This window comes from Carcharhinus amblyrhynchos, chromosome 10, assembly GCF_965287045.1.
Source record: "Carcharhinus amblyrhynchos chromosome 10, sCarAmb.v2.hapA, whole genome shotgun sequence".
In the NCBI taxonomy this organism is placed as follows: Eukaryota; Metazoa; Chordata; class Chondrichthyes; order Carcharhiniformes; family Carcharhinidae; genus Carcharhinus; species Carcharhinus amblyrhynchos.
The window spans coordinates 45,783,470-45,802,900 of NC_137333.1; the positions used below are offsets into that span (position 1 = coordinate 45,783,470).

Below are 19,431 nucleotides of genomic sequence, written 5' to 3' on the forward strand. Positions count from 1 at the left end.
ACCACTCAGATTGGCCTTCACACTAACATATGTTATTGCATAAAATGTGCAAAACATCATTAAATGTCTGCATGAAAGCGGGAGCCTTTAACTGTAATGAACAATTTTTCCAGTCTTAAGGTGCATGTTTTGCACAGCATTAGTTTACAATGAGCATTAATGCTGAGTTTTTTGCAGAAGGAAGATAATAAAAAGGCAATGAAGGATTTTCTGTATTCACTAGAAGTTGGTTATTAAATGCTTATTAAAGCAACAAAATCATTGGGCGGGATTCTCTGGTCTCATCTGTGGCAGGACCCTTGCCAGTGCGAACAAAATATTTGGCATTCCAGCCAAAACTCCATTCACTTTCAGCGACACCAGGAAATCCTAGCTGCGAATCAGGACTGAAGATTTTGGTCATTATCTCTAATTTGGAAAACCAACTGTAAACATTTACAAATTTCAACAGAAACCAAGGGGGAACAGTGGCACTTCAAAGATGCGCTGGGTAAATCTCCTTCAGAGATTAGAAGTTCAGTTTTTAGTTTTAGTTTTATTTATTAGTGTCACAAGTAGCCTTGCGTTATCACTGCAATGAAGTTACTGTGAAAATCCCTTAGTCGCCACGCTCCGGTGCCTGTTCAGGTACAGTGAGGGAGAATTTAGCATGGCCAATGCACCTGGCCAGCATGTGTTTTGGACTGTGGGAGAAACTGGAGCAACCAGAGGAAATCCACGCTGACATGGGAAAAACGTGCAGACTTGTACAGACAGTGATCCAAGCCAGGAATCGAATGTGGGTCCCTGGCACTGTGAGGCAGCAGTGCTAATCACTGTACCATGACAGGTGAGGTGTGCATGGCAGTTACTTGGAAGTGCAAACTTTCACATGGCAGTCACTCTGCACTGGGGACTACCCAGAAATGTGATTTAAATCGCAAGCTTCAGATAGCTCTAACTGTCGTACAGAAATTGTTATCCAGAAAAAGTTAGAGGAATTAAAGACTCTTATAATTTCTGGGTAAATGTTGTTCAGACTTCCCTGATCCCAGAGGTGTTGCCCCCTTTGACTTACCTGGTTTCCAGCAGCTAGTGTTGTAGCATAAAGGCATGGCCTCCTTTGCATCCAACAGAACTGTCCATTGACACTCGGCCCCGGGGATGCGTTGCACTACTTGGATCTCACCTGGTTAGAGTCGGAAGGTGATGTGAAACAGGAAATTAAGGTAAAACAGGAGCAGAATGGCAATCTGATACTGATTGCTTTTCCAATGAAGTTCAGATGCATAGTTCCTCATTAGCTCAAAGTTCGTGAGCATGTAACTTCAAGCTAGAGTGCGGCAATGATGACAAGTCAGTTGAAAAGCAGAAACCCCATTATTTCTGACTCAAGTCTATGCGCAGCTTCTAAGCGCTTCCTTAGCAGGTATACTAGATTTAATAAACAAGGATGAGGTTGAAAAGAGCATCCTCCAGCATGACTAAACCAGACAAGAGAGCTTATTTTACATTTTGAGCATAGCTCTGCCAAATTAACAATGTGAGCATTCATGATAGGTGCTCTCACTGTACCTTAGAATCTATTGCAGTGTTAATAAATTTAGCATGAGTTAATTGGGCACCGCAGTGCTAGCTAGTCTTACTATAAAGGCAAGGCTGACAGATTGATCTATACCTTAGAATGTGCTTTGAACAGCCTCAAGTTATTCCATAAATAGTGCTCTATTATTTGCAGGTTGAATCCCTTAGATGAGGAAGTAAGTTAGCTGGTCTCTGGCTAGCAGACTCAACTCTCTATACTTGCTTCTCAAAGGTTCACCCAGTCTCCTTCATATTTTATTACATTTCTTGCGTGGCTGTACTTGTGCAGGTACTAAGAGCAAGTGGAATGAATGCAAACGTTGCAATCAGTGGCAACACTTAGGAATGCCTCTGAATGTTGCACGATATCACTTTGAGTAGTACTTGTGGGAGCAGAATCTTTGAATGTTTCAAAGGCTGCGATCGATAAATTCTTGATGAGCAAGGTGGTTACCAGGGGTATGCTCCCACTATAATATCTGCTATCTCATGGGGGAAACTAGAACTAAGGGCCAAGTTTAAAAGTGGTTTTAAAATATTTAAAGTTTTAAAATGATCCCATTTAAGACAGACGAGGAGAAATTTCTCCTCTGAGGGCCTTTGAATCTTCTTTCCCCAGTAATATGTTCAAGGCTGGGTTAGACAGACCTTTAATTGACAAGGGTCTCAAAAGATATGGAGGACAGATTGGAAAGTGGAATTAAGACCGCAATTAGATTAGTCATGCTTGGTGCAAATGCATAGAGCCTTGGTGAGACCGCACCTGGAGCATTGTGTACAATTTTGTTCCTTACCTATGGAAGGATATGCTTGCCATAGAGGGACTGCAAAGAAGTTCACCTTACTGATCCTTGGGATAGCGAGATTGACCTGGAGAGTTTGAGGAGACTGGGCCTGTATTTTCCAGAATTTAGAAGTGATCTCATTGAAGCAAACAAAACTCTTTCAGATCTCAACAGAGTGGATGCAAGAAGGAAAGGGGGAGTAGGGGAGGGGGCTAGAACCAGAGGACAGTGTCTCAGAAAAAGAATAAGAGAAAAGTCATTTAGGCCTGAGATGAGGATGGATTTCTTCACCAAGAGCATGGTGAATCTTTTGGAATTCTCTACCGTAAAGGGCTGTGGCTGCTCAGTCATTTGACTATATTCAGGACAGGGATTGATAACTTTTGAAATGTTAAAAATATCAAAGGCACATGCACATTGTGCATGAAAGTGATATTGAGATAGATGATCAGCCATGATCTAGTTGAATGGTGGAGGACGCTCGAGGGGCCATGTGGGTTACACCTAATTATAATTCCCAATTTTTCTAACATTTTGTGATTAATCCACAAGAACACCAAGTCCCTCTAAACTGCAACATTCTGTTATATCTCTCCATTTTAATAATATTCTGCTTTTCTATTCTTCCTGCCAAAATGGATTACCTCATATTTTACCATATTATACTTGTCAAATTCCTACTGATTTTTGTATTATCAAATGTGGCTGTGATACAATCAGACCCTATATTCAGGTTATTAATATAGATCATAAACAGTGGTGCTCAGCACTGATCTGTCTTACTCCCAAAAGTCGGTTTGCCAATCTGAAAATCACCTGACTTTACTGGCTGCTTCGTCCCAAAACCGGAAAATCCCACAGTAAGTCAATGGACCTTTGCATGGTACGATTCCCATGGCCAGCAAGATGGAAAAATTCCCCCCCGACTCTCCAGTCTGGATTTTTGCTCCCAAGGTGGGTGTACAGAGTCAAATTCCCATTCTGTGAACCTGCCTCAGCAGAAACAGCCCTGAGTGACCAGATTTTCATTCCATGAGGTGGGTGCATGCTTAAAGTCAGACCTTCTATCCCTGGAAAGAGTGTGGAGGCAGCCAGGGAATACCAAGTGCCAAGGCAGTTTGCTTAAAAGGCCTGCCTCTGTGCTCTGAGACTTTGCTCCCATTGTAATGACAGTAGTCGGGCTATTCAGCTCTCACATCTCACATTTCTATGCCCATTCATAGAACCATAGAAAAGATGCACTGTAGAAGGAGTTCATTTGGCCCATTTTGTTCATGCCAGCCTGAAGACACCAGCTGCTCTTTCTAATCCCATGTTCTAGCACCCGGCCCGTAGCTCTATAGCTTACAGCACTTGGTGCAGGTCCGAGTACTTCTTGTAAAGAGTTTAGGGTCTCTGCCTCAGGCAGTGAATTCCAGACACCTGCTACCTTATGCGTAAAAAATGTTCTTTCTCATGTTCCCTCAACACATTCTACCTCTTATCTTGAATCTATGTCCCCTGGTTCTAGAATTCTCTGCAAAAGGAAATGATTTCACCCTGTCCACTCTATCACTTCCCCTCCATGTTAACTCCTGCCCTGAGTCACCTCCATGCCAACTTATGGTCTTCTACCCACACCCATATCCCCTCATATCCTCCATGCCAATTTATGCACCATTCCGCCGCTGCCCCGGCCCCTGCCATTTGTTACCTAGAGGGTTGTAGGGGCCTGCAACACTATCTGAAAGGGTAGTAGAAGTGGAAACTATAAACTTATTTAAAAGGTATCTGGATATGCATCTGAAATACTGCATTCTGCAGGGCTACAGACCGAATAATGGAAAGTGAGATTAGGTTGGGTAACTCATTTTTTTTGTCCAGGGCAGATATAATGGACCAAGTGGCTTCTTTCTGTACTGTAAACCTTCTATGTTGCTATGTGTGAATCACAGTCCATTCTTTTAGGCAAGTATATGATCAGTCAGAAATAGAGATGAATCTTTGGGATCCAGGTTCCTGGTGCTATTTTGGCTAAGGTATGGAGTCTCCACAACTCTGTATAAACAAGGCCTCTGATTCCTGTTAGTTAGCCAATTCTCTACCCATTTAACATAACATCCCAAACACCATGGGCTCTTCTCTTGTGCAGTAACAGTTTATATGACGTTTTATCAAATGCCTCTTGGAAATCTAAACACACTACATTGTTTGTGTCCTCTATTTCTATCCTGCTGCTTACATCCTTCAAGAACTCCATTAAATTTTCCTTTCACAAAACCATTTAGATCCTGCCCTATACTATGATTTTCTAAATGTTCTGTCACCATCTCCTTTAACAATGGATTCTAACATTTTCCCAATAACAGATATTAGGCTAATTGGCCCATAGTGTCCTCTTTTCTTTCTCTTCCTTTTCTCAAGCAGAGATGCTACATTTGTGGTTTTCCGGTCTATCAGGCTTTTCAGAATCTAAGGAATTTTGGAAAATTGCAACCAATGTAACCGCTATCTTCGCAACCACTTCCTTTAAATCTCCAGGATGCAGGCAGTCTGGTCCAGGGAACTTAACAGCTGTTAGTCCCAGTAGTTTTTCCAGTACCTTTTCTCTAGTGATCTTGGATGGTGCATCAAAGAGTATTTCTTAATGGAGTATCTTTTTGTTGAGAGTTTTGAAATATCTCTTTTAATGTCAATCACTGTTGCTCTACATTCTTATCTTTTAATCAATTTCTCATTACGTTTTAGTCAACTGTCTCTGTTTCAGACCCAAATTTCTCACCCTCAAACTGATTGTGAATTTCTATCACAGTTATGATCATCCTCACCTAGAGGATCCTTCACTACAACGTCATTTCGACATTACTAGGTCTAAAATAATCTGTTTCTTGTTGGTTCCAGAATGTATTGTTTTAAGAAACTGTCCTAAATGTACCACATGAACTCATCCTCTAGGTTAGGTTTGCCAATCTAATTTGCACATTCTATATGAAGAAGAATATCTCCCACCATTATTATACTTCCATTCTTACAAACACAGATTATTTCTTTATTTCTACTCCTTCCAACTGTGTAACCACTGTCAGGCAACCTATAAATCTCCCCAACCCGTAATTTATTTCTTTTGCTATTTCTTTAATCTTCACCAAAGAGATTCTATGTTTTGATCCTTTTGAGAAGTTCCAGTTAAGTTGTAAAGAATATTTTTTAAAATTTTTTTTGAGCTGTGGGTAATGCTGATAAGGTTGCATTTAGTGTTCATCCTTCACTACCCTGGAACAGTCAAGAAAGACCATCTTGAACCTGCAGTCATGGCAACGATGGCCCTCCTACAATGCTGGGTAGATCCAGTGAGCTGTTTTGGGACATTTAATTGCATTAAAGGCGCTTTATAATGGCAAAGTATTATTGGATGGGTACTCCAACATGACCTTGCCTGCTGAACAATCATAAAAGCTGCAATATTCTCTGAATGCTTTGTCTAAGTACTAATCAATATACAAAATTTTACAAGGAAACACTTTTTGGCATGCATATTTTGTCCCATTATAAAAGGTACTAACGGTACAGAAAGAGGCCACTTGACCCATTGTGTCTGCTCTTGGCAGATTTATTGGGTTGGGAACTTTTTTTTGTAGCTGTTCTTATTTCCTTTTTTTTTAAAACAGCATTGATTCTTTGCATTATCTCTTTCCAGAACACTGCACCAATCTATTATGATGACTGTCTGGAATATTGAATTGCACAGGCTACTTTTCATCCACTTTTTTGAAATAGCAGGTGTATCTGTGAGGCAGTGTGATTTTATTGCTGTGTCTATCAATTGTGTAGAAAGGCTGGATAAAGTTTCTCAGGGGAAAATACTCTGCTGCTGCAGTTCTTGAAATTGCTGCATCAGCACCAGATATCTTGTTGCTCACTATGAAATATTTGCAGAAGGAGAATTGAACCCTGGGAACAGTGATCCAGAACTGGAAACCGAAGAGGAAACAGCTACGTTCCTGCTATTATCTTTCTTTTATAACAAGAAATTATTGATAATTTTAAAATGCAGACAAATGCTTTGGTTAATCTATGAATAATATTTCAAACTTCAGTTCTCTAAACTATCCATATTATTAGTTAATCTGATTTGAAATTCTAATCTTTAGTCTAGCCAATTTGTATTGATCCAATAAAAGTGTTGGTAGGGCTGTACAGCTTTGATTTCAATTACTAACTCATCCACTGCTTTTATAGTATGTTAAATAAGGTCATTTTAAAAAAGTGCTTGCCATGGCATTCTATGTCACATTGTGATTCAAAGCAGTTACCCATAAGATTTAGACTTATGTAATTTTTAACATGGTGGCTCTCCTGTTCTTGGTCCCATTATCTCGGAGAGGCAAATAAAAGATGAGATGCATTTTCTGAAGTAAGAAGAAATGTATGAGGAGCCACTTTGAGATATTTTCTGGATATATTTTTGATAGATTCAAGGGTGACATTGCATGTAATGAGTTACTTAGAGAATGCTGTGTAATTTGGGGATAATAAACATTAGAATTGTATGATAAATATGGATTGAAGAAAGAATACACTCATTTCTATGGAGTGAGACTGTATGTTTTACGTTATTGTGTGAATACATGCTTCATATAGTTAACAAAATACCTGTATTTTTGCTAACAGTTTAAAAGTAAATACAATATTGGAGGAGAGCATAGCTTTAATTTTTATTGAGTAACAGGGAATAAATGTCCTTTTTTTTTTTAAAGAATCTTTCTACTGTTTTAAAAATAGTTTTCCAAAATCCGATAACCTGTTATTGTATTTGCAGGACATTCGGACCATCAGATTTGCTCATAAACAAGAAGGACACACAAGACGATCTATCTTTGAGAACTTGATGAAATATGCATTTCCCATATCCAACAACTTGGTATCGTCTCATATTTAACCTATGGTAGTCACTTAGCTTGCTTTAAAAAAACATTGTACATGTGATCTACTGAAAAGGAGTTTTGCTGTAAAATATTTTGACGTGTTCACCCATCTGGTTCACTAATGTCTGTTAAGGAAGGAAATCTGCCATCCTTACCTGGACTGGTCTATCTGTTACTCTAGGTTCACAGCAACTTGGTTGATTCTTAAATGCCTAGCCAGTCAATTGAAGGGCAATTAGGGATGGGTAATACATGCTGACCCAGTCAGCGTCATCCATGTCCAATAAATGAACTTTAAAAAGTAGCTAAACATATCTCCAAATAAATTTGCTCTGTGTTGATTATTTGTGGTATTAAAATAATATTGAAAGTAGGACATATATTAGCAGAATTACAGATTTCATTGTGCATTAAAGTTTGTTCTGTTGTTCCAGAATAGTAGCTACTAAGTTCAAAGCCCTTAGTATGTGACTTTACTAGCACAAGTATGTTGCAGTTTGCATCAGCGGAAGTATACAACTAGTAATGAATGTTATGAGTGAAGAATGATGATTCAGAAACTAATTTGGAAAGGTAATTCATGAAAGTTTTGAGTTGCTGATTTTCCAGGAAAAAATTAAATCTGACTTAAACCAACATTGTTACTCTTTGTATATAAATGACAACATTAAATATTCATTACCAATAAATAGAACTAATAATGAAGACTACCTACAAATCAGCACTAATGCAGCAATGTCACTCAAACCGTAAAGATGGTCAAGTGAAAAATCCACAATTGGTGCTGTTCTGGAATTGGAAATTGGAGGCCAAATAAAGGAAGCTTTACTTGCTTAAAATGGCGTGGAATGCTTGGAATTGAAAATAATACGTCAATGTTGACCCTCCTTAAATTGATGAGCATACAAATTCAACTCACAAAAGTAACATTGATTTAAGAGAAATGATCTACTTGTACGAATTAAGCTGAGTGTTTTTAATGTCAGACTGCACAAATTACACTTCGGCTAGAAAGATTTAATGCAGCTCCCACTATGTTAAATTAATATCTAAACCTACTGTTGTTAATACTTAGATCTTTCAGGTCTTAAGTCTGAGATTTAGTGCTGTTGGACTAGCTTTTAGATTAAAACAGTGATGAGAAATGACTTGTTTTTGAAGTTGTATAAGCATTTTGGTTCCAATACCTTGCACTTTATTCCCTTTGTCAAAACATCAATGAGAAATCCTAGCCCACGTAACGTCTAGTAACTTGAATCAGTCTCTCCTGTTTAATGTATAGGATGCTGTAATACCTTTTCACCCCTCTGGTGATAATGGCCCAGATTTTCTGTTAAGAGTAACTGTGAAGCTATCAGTGATCAGCATTATGTAATAGATCAGACAGCAACTTCTGCCATTCGTACATACAGTTAAATATAGAGTCTGGAAATTGCTGTCTGATTTGCTCTGCCACTTCAGAAGCTTCATTATACCACTGCCTGCTGAGAAACTCAAGGCTGAATTTTCACCAAAGGAAGTAGGTCTGTTTCTGACACACACACCTGTTTATGATGGAAAACTTGACTAAAGATCAGGTTTTCATGGTGGGGTGAGTCATTAATTGATAAGAAGGGTTTCCTTTCTAATTATTTTTATTTCTGTTCATGATTTTACGATGAATTAAATACTCGAGTTTATACTTACTGCTTTAGATTCTGCATGTCTTGTGAGGATTCTTTAATTTGGTTGAAGAGTCAGGCCTTTCCTTGTTCTGATTGCAGTCAACACAGATCACTGTAGAGGATGATATGCATAGTTAGACACCCAATGGCAACAAGTTGCCACTGAAAGGCTTGAAAAAGTCTGTGGCTCACTGTTAGCATAGTGAATGGAAGTGCTGTCCCTTCACCGCTAATTGCAAAATCCAAGCCAATATTTGTTTGCATTGAGTGCAAATTTCCAAATTTCCCTTTACACCCTAGCCAATTTTGTCTAATCTACATTATGGCTTTTTATTTAGTTTTTAAGTATATAATTTTGAAAATTAGGCGTGTAGAGCCATTAATTCTGCTGACTAAAATGCTCTTCCATGCGACTACAACTTAATTTGTTTCCAATCCCATTCACCTTCAAAATCCTGCACTATTTTCTAATTTTTATCACCTATCCCATCTTAACCTGATTTCAACTATTATCAGTGATCTTGTTGGTCATCAAGGAACATTCGCATCAATAAGATCTAGAGCTATTTCACAATGCAAGGTAATGGGATGCACAGTTTTTATTTGACATACAGGGAAAACATTTGGCAAAAATCTATGGATAATTTCAGCTTTGGGGGAATTTATTGAAATTCCCCCTCAAACTGAAAGGCTTCAGTTCACTTGCAGAATCAAGTTGATCATTGGTGTTTTTTTGTCAGTGGGTAGAGAAAACTATCATTCTGTTTCTTTTCTCTTGGGTCCCTTTCCTTCTATTTGTCTGTCACTAGGATTCTTAACTGAAGCACTAGATTGCCTTGGCTGTATATATCACTGCAGCCGCCAGTTAGTGTCATTTGTTCCCTGGAGAGGATGTGAAACAAAATTTTTTACCAATAATTTACTGTATTTGACATGGAACTGCTGTCTGAAACCAGTGAACCACTATTCAATAAAAGCTTGAACAATAGCAAACATAATGATTTGCCTGCCAATTCTCTGATTTAAAAACAGAAAATGTTGGAAACACTCGGATCTGACAGCACTTGTGAGGAAAGAAAAAGAATTCCAGGTCTGTGACCTTTCATCTCTGATTTAACTGAATATTTGGTCTTCAAGCATGAGCTACAGAGCAGCCTGTGTTCCACAAAGATTCTCCAGAGTTCATATTGCAGGACAGTAAAACATAAGCAGACAGTACAAAACTGTAGTAATTTGTAGGCAAATTTAATTTTATCAGTTTTCGCATTAAAACTGTCCGGTCGAATTGTGATCTGTGTTACTTTTTACTGAGGTTTTTAAAAATGTTTTTCAGCCATTATTTGCCTATGACTACAGTGAAATATTTCCAGAGGATGGCTGGAAGGTTTATGACCCAGTTGCAGAGTATAAGAGAATGGTAAGTGCCTTGTTCTGTTGAATTGCTTTCTTTACTCTTGTCATTTGCAAGTTACTGAAGCTTTTATGACCTCTTTGAACCTAGGTCAAAACATGCATGTATGTTTGTGATGGGATCTATAATTCCAAAGGCAATTTTTCTTGGTCTCAGCTGTAGAACTGAGTATATTTTGGTGAATGTTTTAGTCCATGTTACAATTAAAGCAGTAACTTGTATTCATTTAGTGCCTTTACATAGTGCTCCTTTACATAACCTTCATTATCAGGAAGGCAGTGATGTTAGTGGTATTGTCACTGGACTAGTATTCCAGAGATCCAGGATAACACTCTTGGGACCCAGATTTGAATCCCACTGTTGCAAATTTGAATTCAATAAAAAAATTCAATGAAACATCAATAATGCCCTTTAGAGAAGAAAATCTGCCATCCTTACCTGGTCTGGTCCACCTGTGAGTCCAGACCCACAGAAATGTGGTTGACTCTTAAATACCAAGTAAAATGGCCTAGCAAGCCAGTCAGTTCAAGGCCAATTAGGGATAGGTAATAAATGCTGGCCCAACCAGAAACGTCCTCATCTCATGAAAGAATTTTTAAAAATGTTCAGCGGATCCCATTTCAAATCCCACACGGCAGATGGTGAAATTTGAATTCATATCATTCAGAGAAGGAAATAGAACCATAGAACGTTACAGCACAGAAACAAGCCTTTTGGCCTTTTGAAAAACTGCAGCAGGCGACGGTGCAAAGGGACCTCGGGGTCCTTGTGCATGAGTCGCAAAAACCCAGCCTGCAGGTGCAGCAGGTGGTCAGGAAGGCAAATGGGATGCTGTCCTTCATAGCGAGGGGGATTGAATGTAAAAGTAGGGAGGTCTTGCTGCAGCTGTATAGGGCATTGGTGAGGCCACAGCTGGAGTACTGTGTGCAGTTTTGGTCGCCGCACTTACGCAAGGATATTTTGGCCTTGGAGGGAGTGCAGAGGAGGTTTACTAGGCTGATACCGGAGTTGAGGGGGTTGAGCTATGAGGAGAGGCTGAATAAACTAGGCTTGTACTCGTTAGAGTTTAGAGGAATGAGGGGAGATCTCATTGAGACATATAAGATGATGAATGGGATGGATAGGATAGAGGTGGAGAGACTCTTCCCACTCAGAAAGGACAGTAGGACTAAGAACATAAGAAATAGGAGCAGGAGTAGGCCATCTGGCCCTTCGAGCCTGCCCCGCCATTCAATAAGATCACGGCTGATCTGTTGTGGCTCAGTTCCACATTCCTGCCCTCTCCCCATAACCCTTAATCCCCTCTCTTATCAAAAACCCATCAACCCGCGTCTTAAAAATATTTAGCGGGGTAGCCTCCACCACTTCAATGGGCAGAGAATTCCAGAGAGTCACCACCCTTTGAGTGAAGAAGTTCTTCCTCAACTCCGTTCTAAACCGCCCCCCCTTTATCTTGAGGCTGTGCCCCCTAGTCCTACTGTCCTTTGAGCGGGAAGAGTCTCTCCACCTCTGTCCTATCCATCCCATTCATCATCTTATATGTCTCAATGAGATCTCCCCTCATTCTTCTAAACTCTAACGAGTACAAGCCTAGTTTATTCAGCCTCTCCTCATAGTTCAACCCCCTCAACTCCAGCATCAGCCTAGTAAACCTTCTCTGCACTCCCTCCAAGGCCAAAATATCCTTGCGTAAGTATGGCGCCCAAAACTGCACTAGGGGGCACAGCCTCAAGATAAAGGGGGGGCGGTTTAGAATGGAGTTGAGGAGGAACTTCTTCACTCAAAGGGTGGTGAATCTCTGGAATTCTCTGCCCGTTGAGGTGGTGGAGGCTGCCTTGCTAAATATTTTTAAGACACGGGTTGATGGGTTTTTGATGAGAGAGGGGATTAAGGGTTATGGGGAGAGGGCGGGAATGTGGAACTGAGCCACGACAGATCAGCCATGATCTTATTGAATGGCAGGGCAGGCTCAAAGGACTAGATGCCCTACTCCTGCTCCTATTTCTTATGTTCTTGGCTGTGCCAAACTATTTTTCTGCCTAGTCCCACTGACATGCACCTGGACCATATCCCTCCACACCCCTCTCATCCATGTACCTGTCCAAGTTTTTCTTAAATGTTATAAGTGAGCCCACTTACACTACTTCATCTAGCAGCTCATTCCACACTCCCACCACTCTGTGTGAAGACCCCCCCCCCTCAAATTCCCTTTAAACTTTTCCCTCTTCACCCTTAACCCATATCCTCTAGTTTTTTTTACTCCCCTAGCCTCAGTGGAAAAAGCCTGCTTGCATTCACTGTATCTATACCCATCATAATTTTATACACCTCTATCAAATCTCTCCTCATTCTTCTATGCTCCAGGGAATAAAGTCCTAACCTATTCAATCTTTCTTTGTAATTCAGTTTCTCAAGTCCCAGCAACATCCTTGTAAAACTTCTCTGCACTCTTTCAACCCTATTAATATCCTTCCCATAATTAGGCGACCAAAACTGCACACAATACTCTAAATTCGGCCTCACCAATGTCTTTTACAACTTCACCATAACATTTCAACTGTTATACTCAATACTTTGATTTATGAAGGCCAATGTACCAAAAGCACTCTTTACAACCTTATCTACCTGTGACGCCACTTTTAGGGAATTATGTACCTGTATTCCCAGGTCCCCCTGTTCTACTGCACTCTTCAGTGTCCTACCATTTACCTTGTATGTTCTACCTCGGTTTGTCCTTGCAAAGTGCAATATGTCACACTTGGCTGCGTTAAGCTCTATCTGCTGTTTTTCAGCCCATTTTTCTAGCTGGTCCAAATCCTACTGCAAGCTTTGAAAACCTTCCTTGCTGTCCACTACAACTTCAATCTTTGTATCATCAGCAAATTTACTGATCTAATTTACCACATTATCATCCAGCTCATTGATAGAGATGACAAACAACAATAGACCCAGCACTGATCACTGTGGCACACCACTAGTCACAGGCCGCCGCTCAGAGAAGCAATCCTCCACTACAGATGCAAAAAACCCATTTAATATCTCCTCCATTTCTTTTGGTTCCATATATAGCGGACCACTTTTATCCCTTATTGTCCTTTTGCTCTTAATATACCTGTAGAACCTCTTAGGATTATCCTTTACCTTGACTGCCAGTGCAACCTCATGTCTTCTTTTAGCCCTCCTGATTTTTTTCTTAAGCAGTTTCTTGCACTTTTTATACTCCTCAAGCATCTTATTTATTCCCTGTTGCCTATACATGTCATACATCTCTCTTCTTCTTTATCAGAGTTCCAATATCCCTCAAGAACCAAGGTTCCTTAATCTTATTCACTTTGCCTTTAATCCTGACAGGAACATACTAACTTTGCACTCTCAAAATTTCTCCTTTGAAGGCCTCCCACTTACCAATCACGTCCTTGCCAGAGAACAGCCTGTCCCAATCCATGCTTTTTAGATCATTTCTCATTTCTTCAAATTTCCAGTTTAGAACCTCAACCCGAGGACCAGATCTATCTTAATCCATGATCAAGTTGAAACTAATGGTGTTATGATAAGTGGAACCAAAGTGTTCCCCTATACACACTTCTGTCACTTGTCCTAACTCATTTCCTAATAGGAGATCTAATATTGTATTTTCTCTAGTTGGTACCTCTATGTACTAATTTAGAAAATTTTCCTGAACACATTTTACAAACTCCAACCCGTCTAGACCTTTAACAGTATGGGAATCCCAATCTACATGTGGAAAATTAAAATCCCCTATTAGCACAGCTTAGTTTCCTGCAGTTGTCTGCTATCTCTCTGCAGATTTGCTCCTCCAATTCTCGCTGACTATTGGATGGTCTATAATATAACCCCATTAATGTGGTCATACCTTTCCTGTTTCTCAGCTCCATCCATATGCCCTCTAATCTGTCCTGCCTCCCCCTCGTCCCTCTGCCTCAATCGCATCTGAAACATCGGAACCCTGGAACATTGAGCTGCCAATCCTGCCCCTCCTGTAGCCAAGTTTCATTAATGGCTATAATGTCATAATTCCATGTGTCAATTCACACCCTCAACTCGTCTGCCTTCCCCACGATACTCCTGGCATTGAAATAGACACACCTCAGAAGATTATTACCGCCACACACAACCCTTCTATTTGTGATTTTGCATGAACTATTAACATCATTTATTTTCACTCCCACTCCACTATCAGCTCTGGCACTCTGGTTCCCATCCCCCTGCAAATCTAGTTTAAACCCTCCTCAATAACAATAGCAAACCTCCCTGCAAGTATGTTGGTCCCCTTGGAGTTCAGGTGTAACCTGTCTCTCTTGTACAGGTCGGTCTGCCTGCCCCAGAAGAGGTCCCAATGATCTAGAAATCTGAAACCCTGCCCCCTACACCGGTTCCTCAGCTATGTGTTCATCTGCCCGAGCATCCTACTCTTACCTTCACTGGCACGTGGCACAGGTAGCAATCCTGAGATTACTACCCTGGGGGTCCTCCTTTTAACTTTCTACCAAGCTCTCTATACTCACTCTTCAGGACCTCCTCACTCTTCCTTCCTACATCATTGGTACCGATGTGTACCATGACAGCTGGCTGACACCCTCCCACTTCAGAATGCTGTGCACCCGATCAGAGACATCCCTGACCCTGGCACCCAGGAGGCAACAAACCATCCGAGAGTCTTTGTCATGACCACAGAATCTCCTGTCTGTACCTCTGACTATCGAGTCCCCTATCACTACCGCTCTCCTCTTCATCCACCCTCCCTTCTGCGCTGCAGAACCAGACTTGGTGCCAGAGATCCAGCTACCGCAGCTTGTCCCAGGTAAGGCATCCTCCATAATAGTATCCAAATCGATATACCTGTTGTGGAGGGGAATGGCCACAGGGGAACCCTGCTCTGCCTGCCCTTTCCCCTTCCCTCACCTGACAGTAACCCAATTACCTGTGCTCTGCGCCTTTGGTGTAACTACCTACCTGAAGCTACTATCTATAAACTCTTCATTCTCCCGAATGATCCAGAGGTCATCCAGCTCCTGCTCCAGTTCCCTAACGTGGTTTGTTAGGAGCTGCGGCTGGATGCACCTCCTGCAGAGTCGTTGTCAGTGACACCGGAGAGCTTCCTGACTTCCCACGTCCGGCAAGAGGAGCATTCCAACATCCTGCCTGGCATTCTTTCTACTCTGAAGAAACAAAAAAATTACCAGAAGCTATCTCGCCTCTGCCTGTTCACGCTGAAGCCTGTTTGAGCCAAAGCAGTCCCACTTGCCTCCCTCTCACTCCGTTGCCTGCTAGATAGAGCGGCCTGCTTTTTAAACCTTCTGCCCGCTACTGGCTGACGTCAGGCCTCTACGCAGTCTCATGTTCCACTCGCTGCCTCCCTTGCTCCGACTCCTGCTATCATTACCTAATCTGGTCTACATGTGCGTAGATCCACAGCAATATTGTTGACTCTTAAATGTCCCCTCAAGGGCAATTAGAAATGGACAACAAATGTTTGCCTAGCAATGGCCACATCCTAAGAAAGCTTTTGTTTAAATTATAAAAATAAATACGACACTAAGCCACAAAAGTGATGTCAGGTCAGATGACTAAAATCATGATTGAAGAGGTAAGTTTTGAGGAGTGTTTTAAAGAAGGAAAGCGAGTTAGAGCAGCAGAGAGGTGTAGGAAGAGATTTCCAGAGCTTGGGGCTGGGACAACTGAAGGCGCAGCCTCCAATCAAAACTCAATTATGATTGGGAATGGACAAAAATCCAGAATTGAAGGCACTGAGATATCTTGGAGGGCTGTGAGGTTGGGGGAGATTACAGGGTTAGGAATTTTGAAATTACGACATTGCTTGACTGGGAGCCAACAAAGGTAGCAATTGCTTCTGAGAGGGAAAGGGGGACTTGCTGCAAGTTAGGACACAGCTGTAGAGTTTTGAATGATCTCAAGTTTACAAAATGTAGGATGTGGGAAACCAGCCAGGCGTGCGTTGGAATAGTCAAGTCTAAATATTTTAGTTATAAAATTGGCAAAATAGCCCTATTTGAGTTTGAGTTTTATTGTGGTTGCTGAAAACCATGATATGTTAAAATGTAATTATAATTTACTGCAAACTTGAAGTTATTTCTGTGTTACTACTTAAATTGTAACAGGCTAGTGGAAATTGTTACATTATCTACAATCCTACATTTGATGAATATGGGGTGGATGGAGAGTAATGGATAAATGGGAGCTGCAATATACAAGACACTGCAGACGCTTCCAGTAACTCATGAAATAGAGAATCCTAGACATATTTCATACTCACTGAACTGCTGCTGTTCTGCCTGCTATGTTTTACTTATGTGGCTTTGTGCTGTCGCAAAACTTATTTTTAGAAGGTTAATGCTGATATTTAACAAAACTAAAACACTAAAGAGTGCTGGAATCTAAAATAGAAAACAAAAGTGCTTAAAGTACTCAGCAAGTCAGGCAATGTTTGTAGGGAAAATATAATTCATGTTCATGTGACCAAATTTTAAAATTATTCTTCGTCTTGCCACTTTTTTTTACTGGTGGCACAGTGGTTAGCACGGCTGCCTCACAGCGCCAGGGGCCCAGGTTCAATTGTGACTTCAGGTCACTGTCTGTGTGGAGTTTGCACATTCTCCCTGTGGGTTTCCTCCAGGTGCTCCCATTTCCTCCGACAGTCCAAAAATGTGCAGGTTAGGTTGATTGGCCACATTAAGTTGACTCTAGTATCAGGGGGATTAGCAGGGTAAATATGTGGGGTTACAGGAATAGGGTCTGGCTGAGATTGTGGTCAGCGCAGACTTGATGGGCCAAATGGCCTCCTTCTGCAATGTACGGATTCTATGATGCAATCTTTCAGTCATCCCATCTTCTTTGATTTGCTGATCTTTTTATTATATGCCACTACAAACAACTTGGATATTTTTTATGCTCATAGAATTCTATAAGTGGAACTTGACTAATGCCTAACTATGCAGTAATAATGCATTTTATATTATATTACATTTACTGAAAAGGATTATCTTTAATTTCTGACTGTTATTTCAGGGTCTACCCAATGAAAGCTGGAAACTAAGTAAGATAAATGATAATTATGAACTTTGTGATACTTATCCTGCTATATTAGTGGTGCCAGTGAATGTTCCAGAAGATGACTTGAAGAGGGTAGCAGCATTCAGATCCAGAAACCGTATACCAGTAAGTACAAACATTCTACTGATGAAAATGTTTGATGTTCGATAAGAATCCCTGGAATAGGTTGTATAATTCTGGGGAATAGCATTTTCCTTGTGCCTTAGTCCTTTGTTTTATGCCAGGACAGCTGTTTCCTTTTGTTTCTTCCATGTGTTTAAATTATGTGTATTATCTAACTATGATATTGGTAGCCTGGTTGAACAGTACAACCCCTCTGAATCTGAATGCTATGCAAGCAATTTTTTGTGGTGAGTTCTAGATCAGTTAAGCCAAGAAGAGTAGCTGAACTAAAGTGAGAGTCTTCCATAGAAGAATGGAAGGAAGTAGCTCAATCTGCTGGTTAAGATAGCAAAATTAGAGCGTCAAATAGACTACTGATTCATTTTGATAATTGATATTTGCCTCAGCAAAAGCTGAGGAGTTGGAAATATTAAAATGGTGAAGAAAGAAAATTATATAACAAAACTCTGTTATACCATATTTTTATTAACTGAGGCTGTGGATTGAAGCTGATGGGATTAGACTGTTAAACTTTTGATATTGAACATGAAGCTGCCACAAGTTTGAGATTTTCCGATTCCTAGCAATTGATTTCTGCTTTCACCTTTGGGCTGTTTGTGGGACGTATTCCCATTCTTTTACAACTGATCTCAAACCAACCGAGTGTACCTTCTGTATATTCTAATGTTTTTTCTGTCCATTTACAAGATTGGCACAAGTCTATAGTTGAATAATGAGCTGAATGTTCTTTTACAATAGCAGTTTGGAGTACAAGACATACTCCATGGCCATGATACATTTTTTGCAATGAATTGAGTAATCAGATATCATGGTAATTCTCCCTGTGAGAAAATGAGTAGATTGTGCTTCTTAGCAAATGTTGTATTTCTGATGTGCTGTGGAGTTTATGTTGTAAGTTCTACTACTACTCTGAGAAATACTTTATTGTGAATGAAAGTGGTTGTGATAGGTGAGGCAATTGCTTTTGGAAATATTCAAACTGAACCCCTTCCATAAAATTACTTTCTATAGATGATTTGTCTGTAGTGACTGACTGCCACTTCAGCAATAAATAAATTCAGATTTGAATCTATAAAATCTATCATCACTTCATCCCTACAGGTAATATCATGGATACACCCAGAGAGCCAGGCAACAATCACTCGTTGCAGTCAACCGCTAGTTGGTATGAGCGGCAAGCGCAGCAAAGATGATGAAAAATATCTCCAAATTATTATGGATTCCAATGCACAATCTCATAAAATCCTAATCTTTGATGCAAGGCCTAGTGTTAATGCTGTGGCTAACAAGGTAATTTTAAACTTTAATTTTCTTCTGAACAGGTCCTACTAATTGAGAGTTGTTTGTATTTTTGCTTTATTTTTGGCTGAGGCTCATGGTCCAACAGCTGATCTACTCAAAGACCACTGGGTAAATACATAATAGATGTTGCCCAGTATGATGCTTCACCATTGAATGTTTAATGCAAGTCTTTTTAAGAGACCCTTTAAATTTTTTCAATCCCTTTCAAATGGATATAATAGTTCTCATCTTCTGGTGAATAATTTACTCTGAGGCTGGATTAGACCATTTTGGATGGTTAGATAAATATTCAATAGTTTTTAAAGGATGAAGAAAGTAATCCTTCTGTGAGACAATAAAGTTTGAAATGAGTTGAAAGAGTAAAAAGGAAATACAAAGAAGCAAAAGCAAGATGAAACTAAGTGGGAGAGTAAACTGATGACAAGGAACAAACGTAAAACTTGAAACTCAAGGTGTTTTTTTTAAGTTAAGGCGATGGAATTAAAGACGTTTTTTGAAAAAAGGGAAGGTTCAAAGGGTAAGACGGGAAATAATACAAAGATTTATGTACCAAAGAAAATAACCCAAACAAAGAAAAATATTGTTAA

At 40.1% G+C, this 19,431-nt stretch overlaps 1 protein-coding gene across 3 annotated transcripts in view; it reads left to right on the forward strand.

Moving 5' to 3' along the window:
- mtmr2 (myotubularin related protein 2) overlaps window positions 1-19,431 on the forward strand; it is a 79,846-nt gene that overhangs the window by 31,122 nt on the left and 29,293 nt on the right. For all 3 annotated transcript variants that reach the window (XM_080196964.1, XM_080196965.1, XM_080196966.1), the window contains exons 6-9: window positions 7,147-7,248; window positions 10,250-10,333; window positions 17,375-17,524; window positions 18,644-18,832. In XM_080196964.1, coding sequence (XP_080053090.1) covers window positions 7,147-7,248; window positions 10,250-10,333; window positions 17,375-17,524; window positions 18,644-18,832 — 525 coding nt within the window. The remainder of the gene's footprint in view (window positions 1-7,146; window positions 7,249-10,249; window positions 10,334-17,374; window positions 17,525-18,643; window positions 18,833-19,431) is intronic.